Raw genomic sequence first — 24,444 nt, 5'->3', positions numbered from 1 at the left:
TAAAGGGGATAACATAGATTAAGAAGCCAAGAGAATGGGGATGCTGAATCAAAAAGAAGAAGAGAGGAAGAATGGGGATGCTGAATCAAAAATAAGAAGAGGGGAAGGAAAGAGGGAATCCCATTTTTAAGCAAATGGCTTTATCAAAGCAACATCATCACAAAATAAAAGCCGGTTCTTAATGCAGACCTAGTTCTTTTGGAGAGATATTCTTAAAAGAGGACACTGTAATCCTGGACTTATAAAAGTGATAGTATTCTATTGCCATTAATTTTTCTTAGGTAGTGACTAAGTGTATGTTTTATTCAGAGCAGTCCAAAAATGGGGGGGGGGGGAGGGAGCTGGAGGTTGGAAAGACAGACTTAGGACATTAATTATTAATGATGACAAGGAAGATGACAAGATAAAGTGGAAGGAGATTTTCAGGGAAAGAGACAGCATGTCTGGAATAAGTGGGAATTGAAAATCACCCAAGGAAACTGAAATTGGTAAATTTGTGGAGATAGATTTACTTCTTCCCTAACCTCTCTACGAGATTGCCACACTTGGTAAGTCATGTTGCCCAACGGACTTTCTTGGGGAGCTTCCGAGTGACTTGACCTCTGTTGCCATAAAGCCAGATTCCAATCTGCTCTTCTCATTTTGATTCCAGATGTTCACCAGGTGCTAACCAAAGATTATCTCCTGCCATTGGGATTTTGAGTAATTTTTATTCTTTTTTTTTTGTAATTGATCCAATGTTTTACATTAAACATATATTGATTTGAATTTGGAGACAATATCAATAAAACAATTCCTATTTGGAGAAAAATGTGGCCCAGTCCACAGTCCTGGATCTAGGTCAGAATCCCAGGACACTGATGTCAAAACTTCCTCACCATTTCCCTGCAACCCTTACCAAGGAGCTGGTGTTTCGTGTGAAGTTGGAGAGGTAAACAGGTCCCATTCAGAGAGGACAATAGTTGTAGGTGGAGTGTCACCTGAAAGCAGTGACCAACTTTGCCTTGCCTTAGAGGATGCACATTCTGGCCTCATCTAGCTCCCACAAATATTGTATTTTCTTCTTGACTTTGGAGAAAACCTTGAAGTCTCAGGAGTTGTGAAGCTGAGTTCTTCTGCACCACCCCCCCCCCCAAAAAGCCTCAGAACTACACCTCCAGTAAAGGTGAGGACTTTCACGTGTTGTGGTTGAAACTTTTATATATATGAAAATGTGTGTATGTGTTGTCAAAAGCCTTGAGGGAATGGAAGTCTCAAGTCAGAAAGGGAGTTTATCTCCTGGATCTGACTTGATTACATTAATAACCTTAGATCCATAATAAGTGCCTGTGTTAGTCTGGGTTCTCCAGAGAAACAAAGTCAATAGGAGATGATAGAGAGAGAGGGAGAGAGAGAGAAGAGAGAGAGAGAGAAAGAGATTATTATGAGAGATTAGCTCACACAGTTATGGAGTGGAGGTTGAGAATTCAACAACTTGCTGTCTACAAACTGGAGGGTCAGGAAAGCTAGTGGTGTGGTTCCAGTCCAAACTCGAAGGCCCAGGAACCAGAGTAGTTGATGATGTAATCACAGTCTGAGTCCAAAGGCCTGAGAACCAGGCATGTCGATGTCTGAGGGCAGAAAATGGATATCTCAGCTCAGAAAGCAGACCAACATAAGCACTGTGGGAGACTCAGAAGGAGAAGAGACAGAAAAGAGCAGAGAGGATATTTGAAGAAATAATAGCTGAAATCATCTCAAGTTTGATGGCTATAAACATCCAAGAAGTTCGAAACTCCAAGTAAGATGAACTCAAAAAGACTCACACCAAAACACATTATAATCAAACTTTCAAAAGTCAAAACCAGAGAGAGAATCTTGAAAGCAGCAAGAGAGAAGCAAATCATCACATACATGCAATCCTCCATAAAATTATTAACACCTTTCTAATCAGAATCTTTTGGGGGCAAGAAGACAGTGGGCCAACATGTTCAAAGTACTAAAAGGAAAACAATTGTCAATGAAGAATCCATTATCCAGCAAAACTGTCCAAAAAGGAGGGAGGAATTAAGATATTACTAGATAAAGCCAAAGGAATCTGTAACCAGTGGACCTGCTCCACAGGAAATGCTCAAGGAAGCATTGAGCCTGAAATGAAAGAACATGAGACAGTAACTCAAAGCCATATGGAGAAATAAAGATCTCAATAAAGGTAAATATACCGGCAATGATGAAAGCTAGTATTATTGTAACAATGGTTTTTGATTATACTTTTTGTCTTCTACATGACTTAAGAGACTAATATATTTAAAGAAAAACTATTGGTGTAAAAGCTAGTATGGCTTTAACTTTGGTTTGTAGCTCTAAATCTTATCTTCTAGATAACTGGTAGGTAACTAGAAGTAGCTAACTTCTATTAGAGAGTAGCGCATTTAAAAAGAAGTATTCGGGGCGCCTGGGTGGCTCCGTCGGTTAAGCGGCCGACTTCGGCTCAGGTCATGATCTCACGGTTCGTGAGTTCGAGCCCCGCGTCGGGCTCTGTGCCGACAGCTCAGAGCCTGGAGCCTGCTTCACATTCTGTGTCTCCCTCGCTCTCTCTGCCCCTTCCCTGCTCATGCTGTGTCTCTCTCTGTCTCAAAAATAAATAAACATTAAAAAAAAAATTTTTTTTTTAAAGTCTTAGTTCACGGCACACAATGTATAAAGATGTAATTTTGTGACAAAAACAACCAAAAGCGGGGAGAGTGGAACTGTAAAGGAGCAGTTTCTGTGTTACTGAAGTTAAACGAGTATAAATTCAAATTAAAGAGTTATAAGTTTAGGGTGTTAAGTATAATCCCCCATGGCAACCACAATATTTGATATTTGTGTATCAAATATACACAAAAGGAAATGAGAAGATAATTAAAACATTTTGCTTTAAAAAAATCCAACTAGATACAAAAGTAGATGGTAATACAGGAAATAAGGGACAAAAATACTATGAAAAACACACAATAAAATGTCAGAAGTAAGAGTCTCCTTAGGAGTAATTACTTTAAATGCAAACTGATTAAACTCTCCAATCCAGAGATTGGCAGAATTGACTTATAAATCGGATCCAACTATGTGCTATCTATAAGAGATTCACTTTAAATCCAAAGAAACTAACAGATTGCAAGTGAAAAGATGGGGAAAAAATTCCGTGCGTATAGTAAGCAAAAGAGAAGGGGTAGCTGAACTAATAACAAACAAAATAGACATTAAATCAAAAAAGTTTACAAGGGACAAAGAAGGACATTATAAGTGTTCGTTAATAAGTGTTCAACACAGCAAAGAGATACAACAGTTATGAACATTTACATACCTAATAGCAAGTCTTCAAAATATAAGCAGCAAAAACTGATGGAATTAAAGGGAGAAATACAATAATATTTAAACAATTCAGTACCCTACTGACAATGATGAACAGGACAACCAAACATAAAATAAATAAGGAAATAGAGGACTTAAACTGCACAATAAACCAACTAGATTTAGCAGGCATTTCAGAGCACTTTACCCAACAAGAGAATACACATTCTTCTCAAGTGCATGGGGCATTTTCCAGGATATACCATATGTCAGGCCACAGATTAAGCTTCAATGCATTTTGTAAAAAAAAATAGATATCATTCAAAGTATGTTCTTTTACCAAAATAGGATAAAGTTAGCAATCAATAATAAAAGGAAAACTGGACATTTCACAAAATTGGGGGAATTAAATAACACACTTAAAAAAACTTTTTTTTTTTTTTGAGAGAGAGCACATGTGAGGAGGGAGAAGGGCAAAGAGAGGAGAGAGAGGGGTGCCTGGGTGGCTCAGTCAGTTAAGTGTCCGACCTCGGCTTAGGTCATGATCTTATGGTTCATGAGTTCAAGCCCCACATCTGTCTCTGTGCTGACAGCTCAGAGCCTGGGTCCTGCTTCGGATTCTGTGTCTCCTTCTCTCTCTGCCCCTCCCCCACTCACACTCTGTCTCTGTCTCTCAAAAATAAACAAACATTGAAAAAAATTTTTTTAAAAAAAGAGAGAGAGAAGGAGAGAGAGAATCCCAAGCAGGCTCTGCGCTGTCAGCACAAGGCCAACAAGGGGGTTGATCCCAAGAACCACGAGACCATGACCTGAGCTGAAATCAAGAGTCACATGCTTAACCGACTGAGACATCCAGGGTCCCCTAAATAACACACTTTTAATCAATGGATCAAAAAAGAAATCACAAAGGAAATTAGAAAATATTTAAATGAATGAAAATTAAAAAAAACAATATACCAAAATTTATGGGACACATTGAAAGTGACTCTAAGGGGAAAGTTTATAGCTAAAAATGCTTACACCTCATCACTTCTACTCAACGTACTATTGGAAGTTCTAGCAAGAGCACTTAGGCAAGAGAAAGAAATAAAAGACATCCAAAATTGGAAAGGGAGAAGTAAAATTTTCTGTTTGCAGGTGATATTTCTTACAGGTAGAAAATACTAAAGATTCCTCACAAATAAAATCTGTCGGAACTAATAAACTATTTCAGTTAAAAAGCAGGATACAAAGTCAACACACAAAAATCAGTTGCATTTTGGGGCACCTGGGTGGCTGTCGGCTAAGTGTCTGACTTTGGCTCAGTTCATGATCTCATGGTTCATGAGTTCAAGCCCCGCGTTGGGCCCTGGGCTGGGAGCTCGGAGCCTGGAGCCTGCTTCTGATTCTGTGTCTCCCTCTCTCGCTCTGCCCCTCTCCTGCTCATGCTGTCTCTCTCTCTGTCTCTGAAATGAATAAATGTTAAAAAAAAATTTTTTTAACTTCAGCCTCACCTTATCCAGAAACAGGTGCTCGATGTGAGGCTGGAGTGGTAACTAGCCCCCCCATTCAGGGTGGACAATGGTTGTCAAGCAGGGTTTCCTGGGAGGGGTGACTAGTTTCTGCTACCTCAGAAGAGCCACTCTGGGACCCTATCCTGCATGCATAAAAATATTAAAGTTTTTTCTCTTTGATTTCAGAGAAATGCCAGCCCTCATCTTCTGTTAAACAAAAAGACTCCGAAGGACATAGCACTCCAAACATGGTAAAGACTTTCACGTGATTAGAAATTTCTGGTCACTTTTAGTTTGCAACCTACTTACCAGTCCAGGTTGGGGGGGAAGATATACCAACAAGAGTTTCTCTTGGTCCCTCTGAGTTGATTCACAACATCATAATCTGCCTAACGTAATCCTGGAAATGATCAGGCACAAAAGTAAACAGGGAGCTAACAGACAAGACAATAATAAACAGTTATTTATTGATCAATAACATCCAAGTAGAGTCTTTGACTTGAATTCAGAGTTTAGGGAAAAATATGATTAATGCCTAACCCTTGATTTCCTCTTCTTGGCAACACATCCGCTGTGGTTGGGTCTCTGCTCCAAGAGTGGATAAACAAAAGAAGCTACTCCAATTTTACCTGGAAACCCAGACAGGAGGTGAAGATGGTAGAAGTGGAAGAGAATCAAACTCCTTGACCTTTGTCTCTCCATAGATGGCTACCAGTAGGAGGGAGGGTTGAAGTGCGTGGAGAAAAGACTATGGAAATAATTCGGCAGTGGTGTCCAGGCGGAGGGAAGGGGGAAAGGATGTGGGAGGCTTCCTGGTAGGAGGAGGACATCCTTATGCTTCTGTAAGCTGGAAGCACTTAAGAGTCATATCCCGCTCACGTTTCTTTGCAGAGCTCCTCCAGGCCCCAGCACCATGCGTCATTGCCTATGGAAATATATCATAGTTGTTGTGTCCTTAATCTTCCTGAGCTTCTTCCTCCAAGAGAATAATGAAGAGCATCTTACATATAACTTATCATTGGTAAGAACCAGAGGCTGAGACTGGACTGTTTGTCAATCCTTCGGTAGGAGGGGATGGGTTTCCAGTTATCCAAACACTCTAGTTATCATCATAGAAGTTCTAAGAAGAGGGCACTTGAAGAATCAGGAGAGTGTCAGAGAAAAGATAAATATTGAGCCAGCCTTGAAAGATGGAGAAGACTTGAATAAAGCACAGATACTTCTAGAAAACCAGGCTGACTGGCAGGACCTGCATGTGATGGGGACTGCCTGGGTGCTGGGCACTTTCCTCACCAGAGTCTCGAGTGAGAGATGTTATTCGTCCCATTTCTCTTACGAAGCAATTGAGACACAAAGCCCTAAAATAACTTCTCCCACGTGTACAACAGCTGCAAGCAGAGAAAACCAAATGCTCAGGTTTTGGAAGTCTACATTTTTCCTTAATGCCTCAAACCATCTAGAGGAAAACATAAGTGATGTGGGGAAATGGTTCAGAAATGTGTGCATGGTCAGAGTGGAGTAAAAGAAAGAGTTTTAGAATTGAGGCACTGTGGATAACTTCGTGAAGGACAGGACCAGGCATTGGTCTTCAGCACCTGCCACAGTCTAAGCCGAGTTAGAGGACTTTTTTGCCAGCCTGATAACGGTAGGAGAAGTTAGATGTGGGGCAGGGTAGGGCAGGCAAGTCCTTACTCTGCATAAGCCTATGATCTTCCTATAAGCATTCTTACTTCCTATCTGACTCCAGGGCCCACCACTCCTTCTGGAAAGTCCTGTGTGTTCTCATGGCGAGGTGGGGATAACAGTCAGCTGAGTCCTAACACTTGGGCTCCCGGTGACCAGATCCTGGGGCTTGCCCCGCCTGTCCTAAAAGGGGGATCTGCCCCTTATTTGTCTCCAGGAGTCTAAGGATGAATATCAGGGCTGATGCTCATCTTATCCTCAGCAGGAGGAAAAGAAGAAAATACTGTGGCAGCTCAGGCAGGACCAAATGATCTCTGAGAGCAGAAACCATCTAGAGAACTTCAAGGACATGCAGAAAGCCTCCCCTTTACTCCAACAGGCCAAGTACAAATTGCTGGCTGGATCCCCTCCCCAGGAGAAGAGTGAGTATAGGGGAGGGAGTGGTCAGACTAGGAGAAAGTCAGACAAGGTATTCCAATAAGAAAAAGGAAGATTGCGGGGGGGGGCGGGGGGGGCAGGGGAGAGGAGGGGCACCTGGGTGGCTTAGTCAGTTGCGCTTCCAACTCTTGATTTCGGCTCAGGTCATGATCTCACGGTTCATGGGATTGAGTCCTGCATCAGGCTCTGCACTGACAGTGCAGAGCCTGCTTGGGATGCTCTCTGTCTCTCTGTCTCTCTCTGCCTCTCTCTCTCCCTCTCTCCCTATCTGTCTGTCTGTCTCTCAAAATAAATAAACTTAAAAAAAAAAAAGAGAAAAGAAAAGAAAAAGGAAGGTGGGTAAAAAGGGAACGTGAGCTCGTGTCTGATGGAAAAGCAGGTTGCTCTGAGGGAGGACCAAGCTCTGAAATGTGCTGTAGATCATAATTCTGAGTGTACTTTCTTCCCACTGGCCACCCCCTTGAATGACTAACAAGTTGAGAAGTCCATAGTGACCCGTTAAGGAGCCACCCCATAGCGAAGCTCATTCATAGCTCCCCAGGGAGGGGAAGACATGATGAGAGAGGACCCGGAGGGAGCTATGGTCAAAAGCACTGAGCAGAGGGAGAAAGGGGAGGGTGAATGTTGACTAGCTGCGCACTAGGGTGCCAGAACCCTTGGGTTTACATGAGTCCCTGGAGATCCTCCAATCGGGGTCTGGTTGATTCAAGGTAGCTGTGATAACTCTGAGGTCAAGGCCTGGCCAACTGGCCAAGCCAGCAAGTTTACCTTTGGTACATGGCAGCCTCCCCCATCAGAGAGAAGCTTGTTTTTCATAAAGTTTCCACCGATAGCCTTTTAAAGTTGTGATCAAATAAAACCACTTGGCAACTTCTAACCAGAGATTATCCTCACCTCTGGACCACACTCTCCCAAGGAAGGGAAATATGAATTTGTCACAGGTGTGGCATTAAGGGGAGACCTGAGAGGACGTCCTAGGAACCTTTCCCCCATCTTGAAGAGCTAAAGTCTCCCTTGTCTCCCTCCACCCCTAGAACTGCTGACCATAGGGATTTCCTCAGAGCAACACCCTAACGGGAGCTACCTCTTGGACACTCTGCGGTCCCTGTTCCAAGCTTCCTCAGAACACGAGCTGAATTGTATTGTGGTGCTGGTCCACCTGTCAGATCCCGACCCCGAATGGCTCAGACGAACAGTTGCCAATATTTCAGACCTCTTCAAACCACATATTGAGGCCCAGAAGCTGCTCGTGATCCACGGTCGTCTCGGTGACTCTCCTCTCCCAGGAGATCGGAATAATGTTAGTCGTACCTCACGCTGTGAAGCGCATTATTCCAGGCAGAAAGTCCATTATGCCCTCCTCATGAACTTTGCTATCAACCTCTCTGAATACTTTCTGATGATGGAAGATTATGTTTACTGCACTTCCAAATTTATTTCTACCATCTATTGGGCATTATCAGCCTGGAAAGAACTACCTTGGGCGATCCTGGAGTTCTCCAGCCTAAGCCTCTCTGGGAAAGTTTTCCACACCAGTGACCTCTCCCGCCTGGCCTCTCTCTTTCTCCTTTTCCATAAGGATATTCCCATTTACTTGTTTCTCTCTGAATTCCGCCTTCTCTTGGCCCAGAATGTTCCAATTCGTTTCAGTCCCTCAGTCTTCTTCCACATAGGCAAGTATCCTGCGTTTGAGGACACATGCTTTCCTGTGGAGAAGGAGAAGGTGTTTGGTGAACCAGACAACCCCGTTGCCAGCGTCCTCACTGACATGATGGCAGAAATGAATGGTATTCCACAATATGCTTATACTCTGAACAAAGAGTGCTACTCTACTCTCAATCCTGTAAGAGGCAACTACCTGACAGTGATTTTGGAGAAGCCACAAAAAGTCATCCGGATAGAGGTCCTGACAGGTTCTGACAAAAAAGGGCTGTATTGGCTACAGCAGGGGCAAGTGGAGCTGGGCTATGATCCCTTGGAGAATTCCAGAGGCTGCACCCGCTATACCCTTCTAGGTCCACTGGTGGAAGGAAATTTAGACCAGAGGGTATTTTATGAAGAAGATTCTGTGGAGGAGTTGAGTTGTATACGACTGCTTGTGCTAGCCTCTCAAGAGTCTTGGCTCCTGATCAGGCAGATCAAAGTCTGGACTCAGCATGAGGAAGAGGAGAGTTATTACAGTGGGAATTCTGGAAAGGTGGGGTTTGGGAATGGAATCAACATGGCCAACCAGAAATAAAGCCGAAATTGATCAAGGCCTGCTCCTTCAGAGTAGGATGAGCATGTAATTTATTATCCAAACTGGGACACTTTTGAGAATGAAAGGAAATACTATTAAAAATTACACTAGAACGGCGGCGGGGCGGGGGGCAGGGGGGTTGGTGCCTGAGTGGCTCAGTTGGTTAAGTGTCAAACTTCGGTTCACGTCATGATCTCACGGTTCAGTTCATGAGTTTGACCCTGTGCCAGGCTCTCTGCTGTCAGCACGGCGCCCACTTCGGATCCTCTGTCCTCCTCTCTCTCTCTCTCTGCCCTGCACCCTCCCTCTCTCTCAAAAATAAAAATAGACATTAAAAAAATTACACTAGAGGGGTGCCTGGGTGGCTCAGTCAGTTGAGCATCTAACTTTTTTTTTTTTTTTAGTTTTTTTTTTCCCCATCTTTTCACTTGCAATCTGTCTCTACCCTCACTGTATATGTACCTTCTTCCCAGTCTCCCTGAATTCCATTGTTCTCTGACCCTCTCTACAACAGTGGTCCTCCACCTGGAGGGATTTGGCCTCACCACCCCCCCCAAGGGGGGACATTTGGCAATGTCTGGAGATATTTCCGGTTGTCACAACGGGGGACGCGACTGACATCTCATACAAAGAGGCCGAGGATGCTGCTAAACAAACCGCAACAGACAGAACAGCCCCGACCACGCAGACATACCCCACCCAAAATGTCAATAGTGCCGATGTTGAGAAACCAGCTTTTCAATGAATCAGCAGCAGCATACATGACAGGATGTCACAACTTTTAAATAATTTTTCAAAATTTTTGGATGAAATTGTCCAAATCACGTAAGGAGAAAATAGAATTATCACATAGCAGAAGGAGCAAACAAAAAATGTTTTATCCACGAAAGGCAAAACCACTAGTTCAGTAAGTAAGTCACGGCATGCATAAAATCTATCTAGAAAAATGTCTATAAAAAACAAAATTTATGAGTGTGAAGTTTTAAGGAATTTCTGCTAGGATTTCTTGTAACTTTTTACGATTCTTTACATTTGAACTGTGTGTCTTTTGTTAAATATCAGGTTTTACTTGGGATTTGTAATAGAAAGATGATCTGAATCCTCAAAGGGAGGATATCCATTCTTTATGAATTTCTCAAACCCTCTCCAGTCAGGATTTTGTGCCTACACCCAACCAAAAGTGCTCTTTGTCAAGATTGCTAATGACCTCCTCGTTGCAAATTTTGAAATCTGTCAGCATATGAAGCCACGAGGTTTCCAAGGACGGAGCCCTGGATCATTTCAACACGAAGACATGGAGTCGATGAAGGGGAGGCACCAAGGGTCAGTGGGAAAGGGTCGCTATAGAGGTAGGAGGGAAACCAAGCGAGTGCAACATGACATAACTACTTTCAGCTCTCTTAAGTGTTCTTCGGGTGTTCGTTTGAGTCCATATCACCAAATACTTACACTACCATTCTTTGATTAGTTTTGTATACAATTCCTTGCCATAATAGCCAAGGGATTAGCCCTTTTATGCTACTCCACAAATAGGCCCTTCTCCTTCCCCCATTCTTCCAATAGAGTTTTCTTGACGATCACATTCTCATGCTTTTGTCAAGTATTCACTGCTGAACAAGTCGGTGGCAGGCAATTGTCCAAGGCATTTCTACACAACTCTGGCTCTCTTTTCAAGGATGTTTGTACAGCAAACAGGCTTAGAACCTAGAGCTAGTGTCTTCTACCACCGCAGAGGGCAGATTTGTTTTAAAAGACAGTAACTCTCTCTCTCTCTCTCTCTCTCTCTCTGGAGAGATTTAGAGATGTAGTACTCCAGAGACACTGCAGAGACCTTCTGTCCTCCGAGAAGATGTTTCCTCAGCAGGATAATAAAGATAACCTCTCCCTGAGGAGCAAAGTTTGGTCGGGTTTGCTAGCAGTCCCCTTATAAGATTGAGAGTTTCCTAAGATTAGCATTTCTCAGGTGTGACACAGATCCACTGTTCTTCCCAAGAAGAACTGGGGGCAGGGAGCAAAGGGAATTATCGCAGCATGAAGTCCAGGCAACCTGCTGTGTCATGGGTAATAACGGCGTCTTTGTTTCCTTAGCAACTGGATTTATGGAAGTGTGGCAAGACAGCCTAGCAGCTACACTGTGCTCAGGGATTGCTTGATGGCTTGATTTTACCGTAGCGATCCGTGATTATATTTTCTTTCATGTGTAAGTTTTCCCTGGAGCTAGCGGTCATCTCTTGTATTACTTGCACTGTTGTAGGCACTCAGGACGCATCGGTAAGCAGACCAAGATGGCTCCCGCCTTGGGGCACATATACTAAAGTGGGAGAGGCAATGAACAGAATAAATAAGTGTGAGGCAGAAGAGATTGCGGGGGTTTGAGTACAAGAGTGACATGATCTGACCAAAGTTGTAAAAGAATTACTCTGGCTGCTATGTAGCAAATAGATTATAGAGAAACAAGGGTGGAGACTGGGTTCATTAGGATGCTTCTGCAGGCACAAGATGGTTTAGACCAGAGTGGTGGCAGTGGAAGTGGTCATATTTTTAACGCACAGTAAAACCTTGGACTGCGAGTGACTTGTTCTGCGAGTGTTCCGCAAGATGAGCAAACATTTCTAATAAATTTTAACTTAATAAACTGAGCGATGCCTTGCCATACGAGTAGTACGTGATGCCAAAGGTCACATGATCACAACAGAGCCAATGGTTCTTAAAATTCACTTTGATGCACAAGTGCTTTGGATTAGGAGCGTGTTTCCTGGACGAATTATGCTCACACACCAAGTTTTTACTGTATGTTGAAAATTGATCCAAGAGAATTTCCTGAATGATTGGTTTTAGGGTTTGAGAAAACAGTAAGAATAACTCCAAAGTGTTTGACCAAATGACTGGAAAGATGGAGCTGCCCTCCACTGAAATGGGAAAGAATTTTTTATATGCCTTTTTAGGAAGTTTGGTAATTTTCTCATCAGGGCCTTGCACCTCCTTCATTACATTTATTCCTACATAGTCCATATTTTCTGTTGATATTAATATATTAATGTTATATTAATATAGTATATGTTATATATTAATGGTATTATATATAATATAATATATATTATGGTATATTATTATATTGTTATATTATAATATTATAATAATATTACTATTATTATATTATAATATAATTACTATAATAATATAATAATTATGTTTAATATATATCATTAATATATATTATATGTTATATATTATATATATCATGATATATATATCATTAATATATATTATATGTTATATATTATATATATAATATATTATATATAATATAATATATATAACATATATACTATGTAGTATATTATAGTATTATATAATATATAATATAATATATTATAATTGATATATTATATAATATATTATATTTTATATATGTTATATATACTATATTATATAACATATATATTATTATATGTAATATAATACATATATACATATTATATATAATATTATATATTACATATTATAATGATATTAATATATTAAACTATTACTATAATATTTTATTTTATATTCATCAATTGTAATGTAGTGGACAATTTAATATTTTAGTTTGATCTTGTATCCAGAAATCATCTTGAATTTTCTTGTTATTTATAATAGTGAGCTCATTGATTCTCTTGAACTCTCGTGCACTATATGCCAGTAATGACTATTTTGTCACTTTCAGTTCTTATTCCTCACTTATTCTTCTTACCTTGTCACTGGCTGGAACAGAGATTGGCAAACTATGGCCTACATGCCAAATATTTCCTATTACCTGTTTCTGTAAATAAAGTTTTTCTTTTTGTTTTGTTTATTTATTTGTTATTTAGGGAGAGAGAGAGAGAGAGAGTGCTCAAGCTGGGGGGAGAAGGGCAGAGGGAGAAAGAGAGAGAGAGAGAGAGAGAGAGAGAGAGAGAGAGAGACTCTTAAGCAGGCTTCACGTTCAGTCAGCACAAAACCCGACACAAGGCTCAATCCCACGACCCTGGGATCACGACCTGGGCTGAAATCAAGAGTCAGACACTTAACTGACTGAACCACCCAGGCACCCCAGCCAGTTTTTGTAAATAAAGTTTTAATGGAACATAGTCACTTTCATTCATTCATGTATTACCTATGACTGCTTTCATGCTACAACAGCACAGTAGAATAATTGCAACACAGACTGTATGTCCTAAAATAGTTATTATTCAACCCAAACAGAAAAAGTTTGCCAACTGCTGGGCAAGGATTTCCAATACCATGTTAAATAATAGCATTGATGACAGATATTCTAGCTTCGTTGCTGACTAAAGGAAATGTATCTAAAGTATGATATTTGAAGTAGACTGTTGGTATATGATCTTTATCAAATTAAGAAAGTTCTCATCTATTCCTAGCTTCCTAAGAATTATGGGTTTGGGGGTTCCTGTGTGACTCAGTTGGTTGGGCGCCCAACTCTTGATTTCGGCTAAGGTCATGATCTCATGGTTCATGGGACCAAACAAGCAGCACACAGCCTGCTCGAGATTCTGTCCCTTTCTCTCTGCTCCTCCACCCGCACTCATGCACGCATTCCCTCTCTCTCATTCTCTCTCTCTCAAAATAAGTAAAACGTTTTCAAAAGCCTTAAAAATAATTTTTAAAAACTTATGGGGTTGAGCTTTATTAAATGTTTTTTGGCAACTAATGATATGATCATGTGATCATTTTCCATGAATCCATTAATGCAAAGAATTTTATATAGAGATTTCCTCTCTTTCCATCCCTGAGGTAAACCCAACATGATTGTGGCTTATTTTTTTAATTAATTGTTGGATATCATTTGCTAATATTTTATTCATGAATTTTATATTTATGTTCATACAGAGTAAACAATTTTCCTTTCTTGTGCTGTCTGTAATATCAGAACAGTGTATAATCCCCAAATATTTATTGAACCCCTAATGTATGACAACACTTTGTAAGGTGCTGGAAATATGTCGGTCCCTACCCCACGGAGCTGAAATTTTAGGCAGGAAACAGAAAATAACTGACTACAAGATGGTTCAGACATAACCATTGTGATAAGTGCTAACAAAAAGCAGTGCAGAGTCAGGATGTCTAATGAGATTGGGTTATTGGGGATAATCTTGGGAGCCATCTTAGAACTGTGCCTATAACAATCTCCGAATAAGTTAGAAAAACCTAGGTGAAGGGTGGGTGGAAGGATGGGAGACGAATGTTCCAGGCAAAAGGACTGGAACTTGCAAAGACTACGAAGACCCTAATAACATGATTGTTCAAGAAAATGGAAAAGAGGGTCACTGAAGGGAAGAAAGCAAATGGAGTCTGTCGTCATGTGAGGAAGAAAAGCTAGAGAGGGACCACTTTTAGGGAGTCTGGAGGCTATGTCTGATGTTTATTCTAAGAACAATGGGGAGCTAAGAATGGGGTTTTGGGGTTTTTTTAATGGATTGGAGGCCCAGATTATTAATTCCCCTAAAGCTGGTCTGTGTCTTGTTGAATTCTATATCCCCAGTGCCTGAAATAGTGCCTGAAACATTATAAGCACTCAGCAAATGTGTTCTGTGATCGTTTTTCCCACTTTCTATTTCTTGGATTCCCCCTCATTTCATAATCCAGCTGCTCCTGCCTGCCTCAGAAACTTTTGTTAGTACCCCTGTTGAAATCCATCGCCTGACCTCCTGACTTCAATACCCACACTGAATGCTCATATATCCTTCTTTGATCTACACTCTAAAAGTAAGAGATGCTCCCTCTACCATCCTGAACTATAGTTTTCCACACAGACAGAGCCCCCCATCTCAGGAGGAGAATCAGAACTCCCTGATAACAACTACCCACCCTCCTACTTATCAGTAGGACCCCTAGGAATTACTTCACCCAGGACTATCTATAAACATAAATTGCTGTGCCCTTTGGACACTGGGCCCCAAATAATTTCTACAAGCAGCTTATTGTAGTGGTTAGGAGTGCAGCCTTCTCAATTTTTCAGTAAATAAAATTTGTAAGGGAGAAAAAAAGGCAAGAGAGAGATGGAGGGGAAATCTATACTTTAAAAACACCTAAGAGACAAACAAATCTCGATGGACGGACTTTATTTGGATCCTGATTCAAACAATGCATTTACAATGTAAACCAGACAAAGACAGTACAGAAAGTAGAAAGCTATAGAGCACTATCTCTCAAGAATATGGTTGTGAAAACTATCAACAAAATATTAATCAAATACAGTAATATGTAAAAAGAATGATACACCAGAACCAAGTGGGGCTTATTCCCAGGAAAGCAACACTGGCTCAGTATTAACAACAACAACAACAAACATAATCCACTATATTATAGTGTAAAGAAGATCATAACAATTGATGCAGAATAAAGCATTTGATAGACTTCAGTATCCATGCAACATAAAAACTCTGAGAAACCTAGGAATAGAAGGGAACTTCCTCAACCCGATAAAGGGCAGCTACAAAACACACACTTATAGCTAACATCACACTTCCTGGTGAAAAACTGAATGCTTTCTCCCTTAGATGGGAATGAGGCAGTACTCGTACTGGAAGTACTAGCTTGTGCAATAAGGCAAGTCAAAGAAAAGGCATATGGACTGGAAAGGAAAAAAACTATTCCTATTCACAGATGACATGATTGTCTGTATAGAAAATTCCAAGAAATCTACCAAAAACAAACAAAATAAACCTCTTAGAACTAGTGAATGAGTTTAGCAAGATCACAGAATACAAGGTCAACATAGAGAAATCAACCTATTGCTGTATAATAAAGTACAAGTAGAAATCAAAACTTTAAGAACAATAGCATTTAAAATAGCACCCCTCCATTATGGCCTGAATTGTGTCACATCTCCCCCCTCAAATTCATATACTGAAATCCTAGCCCGTAGCCTCAGAATGTAACTGTATTTGGAGTTAGTCTTTAACTCTTTTTTTTTTTTTTTTTTTTTTTGAGAGAGAGAGAAAAAGTGTGAGCAGGGGAGAGGGGCAGAGGGAGGAGAAGAAGGGGGGGGGGAGAGAGAGAGAGAGAGAGAGAGAGAGAGAGAATCTTAAGCAGGCTCCATGCTCAGCGTGGATCCCAACATGGGGCTCAATCCTATGACCCTGGGATCATGACCTGAACCAAAATCAAGAGTTGGACATTCAACTGAATGAGCCACCCAGGCTCCCTTGGAGACAGAGTCTTTAAAGAGGTCATTAGAGGGGCGCCTGGGTGGCGCAGTCGGTTAAGCGTCCGACTTCAGCCAGGTCACGATCTCGCGGTCCGTGAGTTCGAGCCCCGCATCAGGCTCTGGGCTGATGGCTCGGAGCCTGGAGCCTGTTTCCGATTCTGTGTCTCCCTCTCTCTCTGCCCCTCCCCTGTTCATGCTCTGTCTCTCTCTGTCCCAAAAATAAATAAAAAACGTTGAAAAAAAAATTTTTTAAAGAGGTCATTAGGGTTTTCCCTAGTCCAATATGACTAGTGAACTTATAAGGAGATTAGGGCACAAACACACAGATGTATAAGACCATGTAAAAATATAAAAAGATGTCTGTAAGCAAAGGCAAGAGACCTCAGAAGAAATCAAACACAAATGTCAATCTGGCTGGGAAGCTGTGTATGAGAAAGAACAGCCATCTTGGCAAATGTGTAGCCTCAATGGCTGTCAGTGTCTATTTCTGACTCCCTTTGTCCCATTTTGCTGCCAACAGAGCTCAGTTCTAAAACCCTAACTGTTGGCGCTATCTTCTGAGCCATTATAGTCGCTGACATCTATTGAGTATTTTGCTCTGACAGACAGTACACTAGGCACATTACACATATCATTTAAGCCTCACAACACCCCTATGGACTAGACACAAGATAATATATATCCATTTATAGATGAGGAATTGCAGAAAAGTTAAGGTCACAGAGCCAGTAAGTGCTGGAGGCGAGATTCTTATTCTGTACAGTCTGCCTCCAAAGCCCAGGTCTTTGACCCTGAGGGTAGGAGAACCCAGATCAGGACAAGAAGCTTGATTTGGACCCATAGGAAGCTACTGAGTGGTACCGAAGGCCTGGTGCTGTATGCAAAACCAAATGGGACCGGGAAATGAAGTTGCCATGCCACACTCCTCATTCCTAAAGAAGACCCCGCCAGACTGTTCAATGCTGTTGCAGTTCAGCCTGTTGAAAAACTAAGGTGACTCTAAAATGATTAATTTCAGCCTTTCCTGCTCAACTGGCTCAATGTCAGACAGCCTTCTGTTTCGTATTCCAGACTCAGATTTCTAGTCCCCCAACTTGGTGTGGTTCTACATTTGACAGGACTCCCCTCTTGTTCGGCGTAAGCGGATCGAAGTGGCGGGAATAGGAGGCTGGGGACGGGAAGGAGGCCTGGAGCTGCGGTCTTCAAGGATCTTGGATCAGTCCGGAGGTTCCTGGGGCCCTTAGCCACCAAGTCTGAGAGCAAAGGGGTGGGGCGCAGAGCCACACAGCCCGCCAGCCCCACCCTCGCCAGGCCCCGCCTCCTGCCCGCCCCGCCTCCTGCCCGCCCCGCCTCCTGCCCGCCCCGCCTCCTGCCCGCCCCGCGGCGCATTGTGGGATCCGTCCGCGGGCCTGGCGGTGGAGGACGAGGTGCTCGGTCATGGGCTTCCAACCGGTGAGACCCTTGCTCCGCGTCCTGCACCAGGGGACTCCGCCCCATCTCGTTCTGGGCACTCAGCTCCGGACCTGGGGCTCTCGCCGCCGACCCCGCTCCGCAGGGCTCTACACCTGCCCTGGAATCCGGGGTCCCGGTACCGCACAGTCGGGCTTGAGACCCTTCCCCGGTTACCTTTCTGGCCGTGAAAGGCTCTCGCGCTGGAGCTCGGGAAAGCCATCCCTGGGGCGGCTGGTCGTATGGGACAGTCACCACCCACTCCCCGGGTTCTTCCCCAGCATGATGGTCACGCTGCCTTCTCTATCCACAGAGCCCAGTCCTGCTGGCCTCCCTGGGGGTGGGGCTGCTGACTGTGCTTGGCCTGGCTCTGGGCTCGTACTTGGTTCGAAAGTCCCGCCGGCCAAAGGTCACTCTCCTGGACCCCAATGAGAAGTACCTGCTGCGACTGCTAGACAAGACGGTAAGTTGTAGAGGAAAGCCCGGGTAGAGGAGGGACCATCCACTGTGATTGGGATGCCCCCAAGCACTTTGCAGCACCAGACCTGCCTGGTGAAACGTGTGTGTCGTCCATCCTCCAGACTGTGAGCCACAACACCAAGAGGTTCCGCTTTGCCCTGCCCACCGCCCACCACATTCTGGGGCTGCCTGTGGGTAAGGAAAGTGTGGAGTGGGCTCCTTTCCCTGGTATCCTAAGAGGGTGATTCCCCTTCCCTACCCAGCTTGGATTGGTGAGGTATCACTGACCACTGGGCCCCTCCAGGGTGTGGCTTCTGTGCCCCCAGACATCGTTGACACTCACTAGTTCTTCCTCCTCCCTGCAGGATTTGTTTGTATTTCCCCCTGAACAAACATTTATTTTTTCCTCATTGCCCAGACCCTCAATTCTCCTGCTACTGCTAAGGTCCTGGCAGTGGTTGACAAGAGTTTCTCCAATGGGGGGCTTCTGAGGGCCCTAAGGGGCCCTCCCTGCCTGCTATCTCATTGGAACCACTCTAGGAAGCAAGACATCCTTGTTCTCAAAACTCCTTGAGTATTTTGAAAGGTGACAGGAAGGCTACACGTCCACCAGCAGCCCTTATGTAGCTCTACACATGGTCCCCAGGCAAACATGTCTACCTCTCTGCCCGGATCGATGGCAGCCTGGTCATCAGGCCATATACTCCTGTCACCAGTGACGAGGACCAAGGCTACGTGGATCTTGTCATCAAGGTAAGTGGGTAGGAAGGAACCCCAGGAGCTCCTTATCCCTCTCTTTCTGGAATTTGTAAACTTCCAAGATTTGTTTGATAGCAGGAGACATGTGTCCTTAGGGCATATGAAGAAAGTATGTGGACTGGGGACGATAGCACATGCGTAGTTCCTGCACTAGCTTCAGCTCAGAAGCCAGTGACATTCCAGATAAAGTGTTTTCCATTCTGTCTTACCAGGTGTACCTGAAAGGTGTGCACCCCAAATTTCCTGAGGGAGGGAAGATGTCTCAGTACCTAAACAGCCTGAAGATTGGGGATGTGGTGGAATTTCGAGGGCCAAGTGGTTTGCTCACTTACACTGGGAAAGGTAATGGCCCCTCTTCTCCCTGAGCCTGTCTCCCACTTCTCCAGTACGCGTAGTCCACTTGGCACACTGTGGCCGTGCGTGTGCATGTATGTGAGTACGTGAGTAAGGGCCAGACCTGCCCTTTAAACATAGCGCTGATATTTTGGAAAGGCATATTTCTCAGTTCCGTTTGCCACAGGGATCAGCTCCCTACCCACTGGAGCTCACCAGCCATGACTGCTGTGAAGATGCCTAAAGCAAACCTAGGTCTCTCTTTCCCTCCCCCGAACGCTTCTCAAGTTGAGCAGTTTAGACAGCCAGACACAGCTTTCATCCCTGCCCATGGGAACAGCTGTGTGCATTAGCAAGCCTCTGGAGCTGCTCTGTGCCACTTGGGAAAATAGATTCACACCTGGCCCCATGCCTGTCTCCCTCACCAGGGAGTGACGGTCTGCCAGAGGCAGCTAATGACTCACTGTGTGGCCCTAAACTGACTGGTACTTAATAATATGGGACGGATAGTCCTGGCCCCATTGTCCCTCAAGTGTATCATTGTCAAGGCTGGCTCAACTCAAACCTCCACCCAAGCTCCAGGATCAGATTTCACTGCAGCTGCTAAACCGGCCTGGGACACATCTTCAGTTCTGTATTTGTTTTCTTAGTCCCCCATATTGACTTTTTTCTTCCACCCCTCTCTTAACTTGACTTTTCAGGGAATTTTAGCATTCAGCCCAACAAAAAATCTCCGCCAGAACCCCAAGTGGCGAAGAAACTGGGAATGATTGCCGGCGGAACAGGTGTATATCACTTGAGGGGCCATTCTCTCCCACCATTATTGGTTGTTGCCATGAAAACGCCCAAGTGACCCTCAGAAGGTTTGGTAATCATAGCCAAGCTGTTAGTCGGGGGATTCCTGGTGATGCTTAGAACTCCCTGATATCTGAAAAACAAAATCATAATCAAGTAGAAATCAAAAAAAATAAATAAATAAGGATTTTTTTTTTTTTAACTAATAGAATGAGAGAAATAAATCATGTGGGTTCTCCTAAGACCTCAAATGGAATGAATCTAATAACTTTTAGGTGAGAATGGAGAAGCAGCTAGAAATAGGATAGGCAAGAAGGAAGAAAATGAACAAACAGTGAACATTTCTAAATATTAGACACTATGCTAGTCACTTTATGTGTGTATCTATGAAGTAGATATTAGTCTTCCCCTTTTACAGATGAAAAAACGGAGGTTGCGAGAAGTTGAAGGGTTTCCACAGGGTAAACAGTAATGATCAGAGGTAAGGTTAGTTTCTAACTCTGTCCACTTCCAAAGCACATGCACTTAACCCTCAAGTCCAGTGTTCCAGAACCCTCATCACTGAATTAGTAGGTACTTACAGTTATCTGTGACATTTGAGTCCAAGCCTCCAACAGACTTTCAGAGGAAGGGTCTTAGATTGGTTCCTTAGAAGGATTTCAACCGTATGATCTTTTTTTTTTAATATATGAAATTTATTGTCAAATTGGTTTCCATACAACACCCAGTGCTCATCCCAAAAGATGCCCTCTTCAATGCCCATCACCTACTCTCCCCTCCCTCCCACCCCCCATCAACCCTCCATTTGTTGACTGTATGATCTTATGCGAATATGGAGCATGACCACAGTGCACCTACCAGACATGATGTTGAGGGTGGGGTCAAGGGCATCTCTGTCCAGGAATGTCAGTGCTCCAGGACACAGGAGAGGATTCGAGGATCGGGATACTAAAGGAAAAATGGAGCGGCGTGGTGAATGGGTAGAAAGAATTAAGATGAGAGGTTGGTCAGCTCAGGAGCTGGGACAGGGGAGGGTCTGCGGCCATCCTGTCTCATGGTGGGCTGCCTTTTTGCAGGAATCACCCCAATGCTGCAGCTGATTCGGGCCATCCTGAAGGACCCTGAAGATCCGACCCAGTGCTCTCTGCTTTTTGCCAACCAGGTTGGTTTACTTTTCTCACGCCTGGGTCTTTAAAGCTATTGTGCAGGCAGCCTGAGAGATGTGGCACCGGCAGGCAGAGCTAGTCCAGAGCCTGTTGTAGCCTTTGTCCAAGGTCCCCCCTGCAAGGTAGAGGACCCTCTACTACTGCAAGGAGGACAGAGCATGGGGCCAAATTCCTTCCCTGGCCCCCAAGGAAACATGAAAAGGACACATTTAAGGAATCGAGTCCTAAGCGTAAAAAGTTGCTCCTTGGGTTTCCTTTGTGAAATATTTCATCTTTATTCCTCCATACTGTGTAAATAAAGGCTGTTCGCCTCTCTTTCCCCTCACGCTAACTCTCTAAAAGCCCTGATTATTCCCTAGAACTTTGGCTCTCTAATTTTGTCCCGGTTGGAAAGTTGTCAGAGCGGCGAACTTTTTGTACGTGGGCCTCATGAGGTTCCTAGAACCTTTGCTTCCCTGTTCATTTCAGACTGAAAAGGACATAATCTTGCGGGAGGAGCTGGAGGAACTGCAGGCCCGATATCCCAGTCGCTTTAAGCTCTGGTTCACTCTGGATCACCCCCCAGAAGGTACCCTCCCCGTTCCTGGACACCCCCAAATCAGGGCCTTCCTGCACTGGGGGTTCTGATTTCAATGAAACAAACCCTCCCTGGTACTGCCACTCTCCCAAGTGTGAGTGCAACAGACATGGTGATCTCCTGGGCCCTTTCCTTCTGGTTCCTGTTTTCCGGGTGGGTGGCAGGCATGGCTGTGAAGCTGAAGCAGGCTGAGTCTCCGTGTCTAGCTGCTGCTACAACTTGAGACCTTCTCTGGAGGCTCTCCGGGGCCCCCCCTCCTCCCTGCCTCATGGTACTCCGCCCCTTGTCAGCTCGGGTCTGGTCTGGAATGTCTGCTCTCTCTTCTCCTCTGTACTGCAGATTGGGCCTACAGCAAGGGGTTTGTGACTGCTGACATGATCCGGGAACACCTGCCCGCCCCCGGGGATGGCGTGCTGCTGCTGCTCTGCGGGCCACCCCCCATGGTGCAGCTGGCCTGCCATCCCAACTTGGACAAACTGGGCTACTCACAAAAGATGCGATTCACCTACTGAGCTTCCTGCTCCGTGGGCCTGTGTCCCTGGTCCTGTTCCTTGCAACTGTCCTCAGCCAGTACTCAAGTGCTATAAGCCCTAGATTCCTTTCCTGGCACTGTCAGCCTTTTTGTCTTACTCTGGAGCTGAAATCTGGAGGATACCTGCAGGAATGACATCCTTGTAGCCATGGAAGAGGGCTAAAGCTGAGTCGTTCCCTGAAAGGGCCCCCCAAATCTCCCTGTGATAGAAGGCCCAGGTCAGGCCCGTGGAGACATCTCTTCCATGGGTCAGAAAGAAGGAAGCATGTACCTTCGCTGCTTGTACTGACTAGTTCCTTGATAGCATCACACTCTGTGTCTGTGATGAAAGGAACAATCTATGTAATGGGTTTTACTTAATATTCGGTGCTTAACCCACAGCAGATTCTGTGTGTGTGTTAGTGAGCGCAAGTTGAGCAGCCTCACAGAGGTGGTCTCCTCAAGATTGCAGGAAAGGAGAAAATGATTTCTTCAGACATCAGAGAAGGGAATCTGAAATATGTATTTGTGTGTCTGTCTTTCCCAGCCCCTGCCCAGGCTGGAAGGAAATGGCTACCCACAGTCTAAGACTGCTGCTTGTGGCAGAGACCTCTGGCTATGCAAATAAATGGGGCTAAGGCCCCCGTGTTAAACCTATGGGGTTGTTGTGTCTGGGGTCCTTGTTCCTAAGGCTTTTCATGTCTGAGAATCTGGGGAGGAAGGATTTCCCAGCACAGAATTCCTCCCAGGTCTTCCAGAGAACCTTTGAGCAGTGGTACCATGTGCTGAAATTTGACCTGGCCACAAACTCAGTGATCACTTAACAGCTGTCTCAGCAGAGGCAGGAGCTCAACTTCTCCCTGGAGGCTTCTAAGGGAGGGGGAGGAGAACCAAAGTTAGAGGGGATGCTTTTTGAGCCCAGGTACGATCACAGTGGTCCCTTGGTTTGGCCACTCTTTCCCTTCCTTCTCTTGGCCCTCCCTTCGCCAAACTTACCCTTCAGGGTACCTGGCAAACAAATGAAAGTATTGTCTTTCTGTTTGGACGAGAAGCTTTTCCCCTTTAAAAAGTAACCTGATATCACCAGCCCCAGCCAGACTTGTTGGTGCCTGGATAGGCTTGGCCACCCCCAGGCCCATCTGTCCTAACTGCCCTTCTCCTCTGCTCTGACAATCCACCCACTTCTCCCAGGTTTAGACTAGGGCAGCTTCTTCAGATCTTCTTTGTTAGTCCCATTGGGATAGAACAATGAAATGGCCTCAAGAGGAAGGTCAGCACTGTTTCTCTGCATGGAACTATGTGTTGCTTTCCCTGGGGCCCCAAAAGAAAGGCTTGTGGGACCCCCAGAATTCACCCCTCCATATAGCAGAGTTGTCAATAAATTGTTACGAGTATTCCATCAAACATTTCTCGATCAACTCGTATGTGTATGCCACTGTTCTCTGTGGGATACACCTGGCCACCTCACTTCCAAAAAGAAAGATCTTGCACAGGGATTGTTAGGCTCAAATAGTGAAGCAGTCCAGCAAAGAGCATTTCCCACACAGAAGCTCACCATTTCTTGTCTTACGTGGGTTTCTGCCTCATTCACTCGACATACAAACAGGATGTATTCGAAGGACCTGCCACCTTCTAAGCACTGTGCTTGTTCCTGAGGACACAATTATGACCAACACTGGTCTTCGATCCCCAAAGAACTCAGTCTAGAGTAAGATAGGCAAGTGATAAACAATTATAACACTGTGTGCAGTGTGATTAATAGCATAGTAGAGATACAAGGTGCAGATGGGAAGGTTTTGGAAAAGATTCAGAGAAGAAAGAGAGACATTTTTGAGTTAGCCATGTAACAGATACTGTGCAAAGTACTTGTCTATATAATTTAATCCTTATGATAATCCTGTGAGTCTAAGATTAAGGATTTGCCAAAAGTCATGAAGTCGGTCAGTGGCTGGCAGAGCCAGAATGTGAACCTAGGATTGTCTCAGTCCAAAGCCAAACCCAGAACTGAGCATTGTAAATTGCTTGGATCTTGCAGCAG

General features: G+C 44.1%; 2 protein-coding genes across 13 annotated transcripts in view; both read left to right on the top strand.

Moving 5' to 3' along the window:
• The window catches only part of LOC132686389 (alpha-1,3-mannosyl-glycoprotein 4-beta-N-acetylglucosaminyltransferase-like protein MGAT4E), a 31,226-nt gene extending 22,031 nt beyond the window's left edge, over positions 1-9,195 (top strand). For 5 of the 12 annotated variants that reach the window (XM_060644136.3, XM_060644132.3, XM_060644138.3 and 2 more), the window contains 5 exons: positions 4,992-5,056; positions 5,401-5,453; positions 5,697-5,826; positions 6,751-6,910; positions 7,961-9,195. In XM_060644136.3, the coding sequence (XP_060500119.3) occupies positions 5,719-5,826; positions 6,751-6,910; positions 7,961-9,165 (1,473 nt within the window). In that variant the 5' untranslated portion in view covers positions 4,992-5,056; positions 5,401-5,453; positions 5,697-5,718 and the 3' untranslated portion in view covers positions 9,166-9,195. The other 7 variants (XM_060644141.3, XM_060644133.3, XM_060644142.3 and 4 more) reach the window with 5 other exon arrangements.
• An 8,505-nt stretch (positions 9,196-17,700) lies between these two features.
• CYB5R1 (cytochrome b5 reductase 1) lies at positions 17,701-23,063 on the top strand. The gene is made up of 9 exons (XM_078441316.2): positions 17,701-17,809; positions 18,120-18,269; positions 18,388-18,460; positions 18,912-19,018; positions 19,237-19,366; positions 20,059-20,142; positions 21,229-21,314; positions 21,787-21,886; positions 22,235-23,063. Exons 1-9 carry the CDS (start codon positions 17,795-17,797, stop codon positions 22,405-22,407), a joined length of 918 nt encoding a protein of 305 aa, XP_078297442.2. The 5' UTR covers positions 17,701-17,794; the 3' UTR covers positions 22,408-23,063.
• The last annotated feature ends 1,381 nt before the right edge of the window (positions 23,064-24,444 follow it).

This window comes from Panthera onca, chromosome F1 (assembly GCF_046562875.1).
Source record: "Panthera onca isolate mPanOnc1 chromosome F1, mPanOnc1 haplotype 2, whole genome shotgun sequence".
Lineage (NCBI taxonomy): Eukaryota > Metazoa > Chordata > Mammalia > Carnivora > Felidae > Panthera > Panthera onca.
This window is presented reverse-complemented; position numbering and strand designations above follow the sequence as displayed.

Excerpts from the sequence above, each read along its gene's own strand:
- CYB5R1 (XM_078441316.2), top strand. Across the intron at positions 19,367-20,058 it reads GCTCACTTACACTGGGAAAG|GGAATTTTAGCATTCAGCCC; the intron begins GTAATGGCCCCT and ends TTGACTTTTCAG. Across the intron at positions 20,143-21,228 it reads AATGATTGCCGGCGGAACAG|GAATCACCCCAATGCTGCAG; the intron begins GTGTATATCACT and ends GCCTTTTTGCAG.